The 5,241-nt window shown below is 44.3% G+C and overlaps 1 protein-coding gene across 1 annotated transcript in view; it reads right to left on the reverse strand.

Moving 5' to 3' along the window:
- Nucleotides 1-4,786: 4,786 nt before the first annotated feature.
- stxbp5a (syntaxin binding protein 5a (tomosyn)) overlaps nucleotides 4,787-5,241 on the reverse strand; it is a 108,672-nt gene continuing 108,217 nt past the window's right edge. Inside the window, exon 28 of the mRNA XM_062550893.1 lies at nucleotides 4,787-4,857. Coding sequence (XP_062406877.1) covers nucleotides 4,816-4,857 — 42 coding nt within the window. The 3' untranslated portion in view covers nucleotides 4,787-4,815. The remainder of the gene's footprint in view (nucleotides 4,858-5,241) is intronic.

Consider the following 5,241-nt stretch of genomic DNA (forward strand, 5'->3'; position numbering starts at 1 on the left):
CTCAGTCTGGTTCTTCTCCCTATGACGCTCTTGTGTTTCATATTAAGCTGTTCCTTCTGACTCTGTGATAACTGCTCACCATCTTTCATAAGCTTCTGTGACACAAGCTTCACATCACAAACTGTGACCCCCCCCCCCTCCACATATTGAAATGACACAATAGGCATCTATCTATGTATGTCTGGCATCTGTCTGAGATCAAGATGAGACCACTTTTTGAAAAGAGAAAGCGCAATTCAACACATCCAAGTTCCAGATATTCCAAATTCCACACATCCAATTGTCCCTGAAGTTTTAACAGCACCACGGCCATACTCTCACATTTCTCTCTTTCTTGCTCACAGTTCAAGTCTATGGGTCCCACGACCATACAGAGCGCCTTCTGTTGCCCACAGCATTAACATGTGTACAGTAATTTCCCGTGTATTAGCTGCATTGTGTATAAGCCGCAGGACAGCGTTTATGCGAGACAAAAGAAACAAAACCATATTAATACCATGTCAACTGCCCCCGTGTATTAGCTGAAGACATTTTGCAAAATTAATGTATAAACAGCGGCTAATAGTTGGGAAATTATGGTCGTCAAGCACTTAGGATATTTTTCTGTAATGAGGCCCCATGTCATATGCCATACACTCAGGTTAACCAGATAGGGCCAGAAAGTTTGGGCTCTCTCGTTCTCTTGCTTACTCACAGTTCAAGTCTATGGGTCCCATGACCGTACAGAGAGCCTTCTAGTCAGCAGTCCTCATCACCACATCAAGGTAAAGCACCTCTCGCTCTGCTCTCTCATTTACGCTGCGCTGTCCATGCAGCTTTCAGATATGGCTCATGTTCTCTTGTTTTTACGCCGTAATACTTGACATGTACAGTATTTATATATTATATATGAAACAGTCTTTCAGTATACAGTATTGCAGTTGAAGTACACACATATCCGATCACTCATCTCATCAACTCCGGGTGAACTGGGTTCGAGACAACTACATCCAACCCAGTGCCAATGCTTGTCTTTCAAACGTAAATACGGGCACCACCAACGTCACAGCTTGCTTTTTAGCATGAAGTCAAGTCTGGGAAGAGACAGCAGACACAACTCCATGTCTTTATGGTAATACTGGACCTCTATGGGCAGTTGGCTACCACTTGCCAAGGCAGACCTCATACAGTAACACTGGACCTCTATGGGCAGTACCACTGGCCAAGGCTGGCCTCATACAGTAATACTGGACCTCTATGGGCAGTACCGCTGGCCAGGGCAGACCTCAATTCTAGGAACACTTGGCAACCTTTGCTCAGCAGGCCCAACAGGGTATTATTTTTCGACCAACAGAGAACTGGTTCTGATCAGAGTTCTTTGGACTGTGATGGTATCTAATGAACCAGCCAACATTTCCACCACTTTTGAACAGAAACCAAGGGTGTGTCATCAACAGAAGGTGTTAAGTGCATAACTGAATTGTAAAAAGACATGTCCATTCATGTCCAGCTTTTTTTTTTTTTTGGTTCCAGCTCCAAACCAACTGTTCAGGTTTATTTTTGGGCAAAATACTCCAAACAATTCAAAATCTGGAGGATAGACCAGAACAGAGCCAGTTCTCTGCTGGTGGAAAAGGCCGAACAGCTGAACGGATCCCCACTCTGGAATGGATGCAGGTCCAATCTGCGTCAGAGCCAGACACTATTGCGTTGGGGTTGTGGGACGGGGGACACTGGTTAGCATTGCCTCTTGCCCACTGACCAAGTAGTGAAATCGGACTTGACTCCCGATCGCTGTTTTGAAAGCATTTTGGATAAAAGCATCAGATACAGTAACTGACCTTTACAACATCTGAAATCTCACTGATGGAGAACACTTAGCTCTAACCATACAGCACCTAAAGGCCCGAACCACACAATGCCACACGGGCGGAATCATGCGAAATCAAAAAGGCCAAAACCACACAGTACCTCATGGGCTGAACCACGTAACACCTCATGGACAGAAACTAGCCGAATGGCTTATCGATTTGTTTCCTTTGAAGTTGGCAAGCTCAAGGCAAGTTGGCAAGTTCAAGTTCCGTGACATCTGACACTGGGCAAACATGAAAGATGAAGGTTCAGTTTCCCCGTTTCTGACAAGGTGACGTGGCAACACTGTTTCTAATTTTCGTTTCAACATTTCCACACAGATCTGACACTGTACGCCTGCAGAATGGAAGTACAAGACCACAAGTTCATCTGACAATCCTACTTAGGAGGTTGGAGCGGCTATCGAGCGTAGCCTACAGCACTGTCAGACTGTCAACGTTTGTTTTGACCAAATACAATGATGCAAGGAAATGCCCTGGACTCCTGTCAGAGAGCAGAGCCGACTGGAGAACAGGTCCGGCTCAGAACTGGCCCTGATCCGGCACCAATCTCGGACGAGTCACATGACCAATGGCCGACACCAAAGCAGAGATGAGTCTGGAAAACAGATCCAGTCTTGACTCTGCCTGGGCCCGGCTCATCTCCGTCCCCGGTCTGGCCCTACTGCGGCACAGGCCCCGGCCATAACTGGATGGGGAGCTGTTCTCGAGTCAGTTCCTGTTTGCTGAATGGGGAGAAGACAGTCACATAACCAGTAGCAAAACATGGTGGCTCCTGTTTACATCACGTTTAACATGTTCAACAGACAACGGGAAAACTAAATCTTTGGCGTCTGATAAAATTATGGCAACTGATTTTTGGAGTCACTCGGACTTCCGCAAAGGGAGGGTGGGTTCGTCTGGATTGTCGTATTTTCTTTTTTTTCCGTATTTACAGAACAATGTGAAATATATGGCCACAGTTATGCACCAGATAACCAAGGATGGCATCTGTACAAAACATTGAACAGAACAAGATTGATGTTGGTTTTTAAACTCTCACACAACTCTCACTTTCTCTCTCGCGCAACTGCACACACACTCACACATTCCCTCTCTCTCACAAACATAAATATGGCTGAACTCTCTGGCATTGAATTCACATTGAAAACAATGGGATCGTTTTGGATGTGCCGTTTATGCATCATATACACAATATGGCCAAGATGCACCTACATATGGTCTCTCTCGTTTGCTTTCCCTCTCTCTCTCTCTCTCTCTCTCTCACACACACACACACAAGGTGACCAAGATACACAGTATGATATTCTTCCTGTCAGGTCCTTGGGGGAAGTGGGTGTAGTTTATTGTGCACTCCCACAAGGGAGCTTCCTTGGGGCCTCCACACTACACTTCCCATGGTTCCACACTCTTTTCCCTTGGGCAGGGAGCATCATGGAAAAGAGAGACAGAGAGAGGGAGGACAGAGAGTGGTGGAGGGAAAGAGAGGAAAGGAGGAATGGAAGGAGAGAGAGAGAGAGAGAGCGAGCAGCATACACTCTTGATCAGAGTTCAGTCCTAAAGTTCTTCCTCAGGAATTGAAATTGACCCATACATGAATGTACTGAATGACACACACACACACACACACACACACACACACACACACACACACACACACACACACACACACCCATCTATACTCCTATCCTTATATTATTAAGTGCATTAGCTTCCCAAAGGCAGTTCATCAACATCTACAAACACTCTAATTGACCAGAGAATCGCACAAACAGATACACACACACAAATCTCCCTTATGAAATCCCAGGTCATACAATACTGTTTTTCTACAACAGTTCTCTCTTTTTCCATCTCTTCTCCCCCATCTTCTCTCACACACACACGCACACACAAACACACACACACACATGCGCACACACATACGCACACAGCCCTTAAAAAAAGAGCTCTAAGCAGGACGACGCATTACAAAAATACATTTGCAACACGAAGTTATGACCAACAGCAAATAATAAATAATATAAATACATAAATAACAGAGTGGTTCACTTCCGTAACACTTACAGCAGACGTGACACATTCACAGACATTTCAGGGAGATGACCCATTGACCAACAAAGTAAGAACACACTACGTGAAGGAAACAAAAAAAGAACACAAAATCCAAAACGGAACGGAACAGTTTGCCTAAAAGACCATGATGGAGGAATCCTGACAGCCGCAGGTGAAGAGGAAAAAAAAAAAGATCCAATTGTTCTTTGGGAGTGACATCACATCCTCTATTTTGTCGTGTCACTTCCTGCACCGCTACTTCCTGTGATGTCACTTCCGTTTGCATCACTTCCTGTGATGTCACGTTGCGTGACACCATGGCACTTCCTATTGCTCGGACCAATGCTGTGAGCTCTCGGTAGGGAGGGAGGGGGTAAAGTTTCTTGTGTATACAGTGTTGATCCTTTATATAGGTTGATATAGAGATTATGTATATACTTATTTTTCCAACTTTTTACATATTTTTTTTTTATTGTGTGTAGACGTGTCTTTTTTACGTATTTGTTTTTTTTTCTTTGTCATTGTTTTTGTTTATCTGCTCTGTGGACGTCTCAGTGCCGTCGGGACCCCCAAAGCCGTCATGGAAGAGGGACGTAAACAAACAAACAAACAAACAAACAAACAAAAAGACAAATAAACAAACACACTTAAAAAAAAAAAAAAAATGACTACATTTTCCACACGGAAACTCCCGGAAAGGGAAAACAAAACAACACCACAGCGATGGCTTCTACCCTTCCTCTCCACTCCTCAGTCCATCCTGAGGCAAGTTCGTCATTGTGCTCGGCGAGGGAACTGGGGACCAGACGCTCCTGGACAGAGGGACGGAGGAAGACGGGGCGGAGAGACAGTGGGGACGGGGGGACGGGGGACGGGGGGGGGCAACAGGGCGTCCCTGCAGCACCAGGCCTCAGAACTGGTACCACTTCTTATCTTTACATTTCAGCATCATCTGAGAGGACACAGAGAGAACAGCGAGGAGGGAGAGAACACAGTGGAAACCATTATTATGAATGATCATGTGTGATCAGGTAAATTATTACATATGATAATGTTTTGAAGTGGAAACCATTATTATGAATGATCATGTGTGATCAGGTCAATTATTACGTATGATAATGTTTTGAAGTGGAAACCCTTATTTGATCTTTTTTTTTAACCTTTATTTAACCAGAATAATTTGATGAGATACAGAATCTCTTTTTCAAGAGAGACCTGGACAAGACAGTAGCATAACAGTTTCATATCAAAATATACAGTGGAAACACAGACAAAATAGAACAGAAAAGGACAGTTTGGAAATGTAACATCATTATTATAGATGGTCATGTTTGAC

The sequence above is a fragment of the Sardina pilchardus genome, chromosome 12, assembly GCF_963854185.1.
Source record: "Sardina pilchardus chromosome 12, fSarPil1.1, whole genome shotgun sequence".
Classification (NCBI taxonomy): domain Eukaryota; kingdom Metazoa; phylum Chordata; class Actinopteri; order Clupeiformes; family Clupeidae; genus Sardina; species Sardina pilchardus.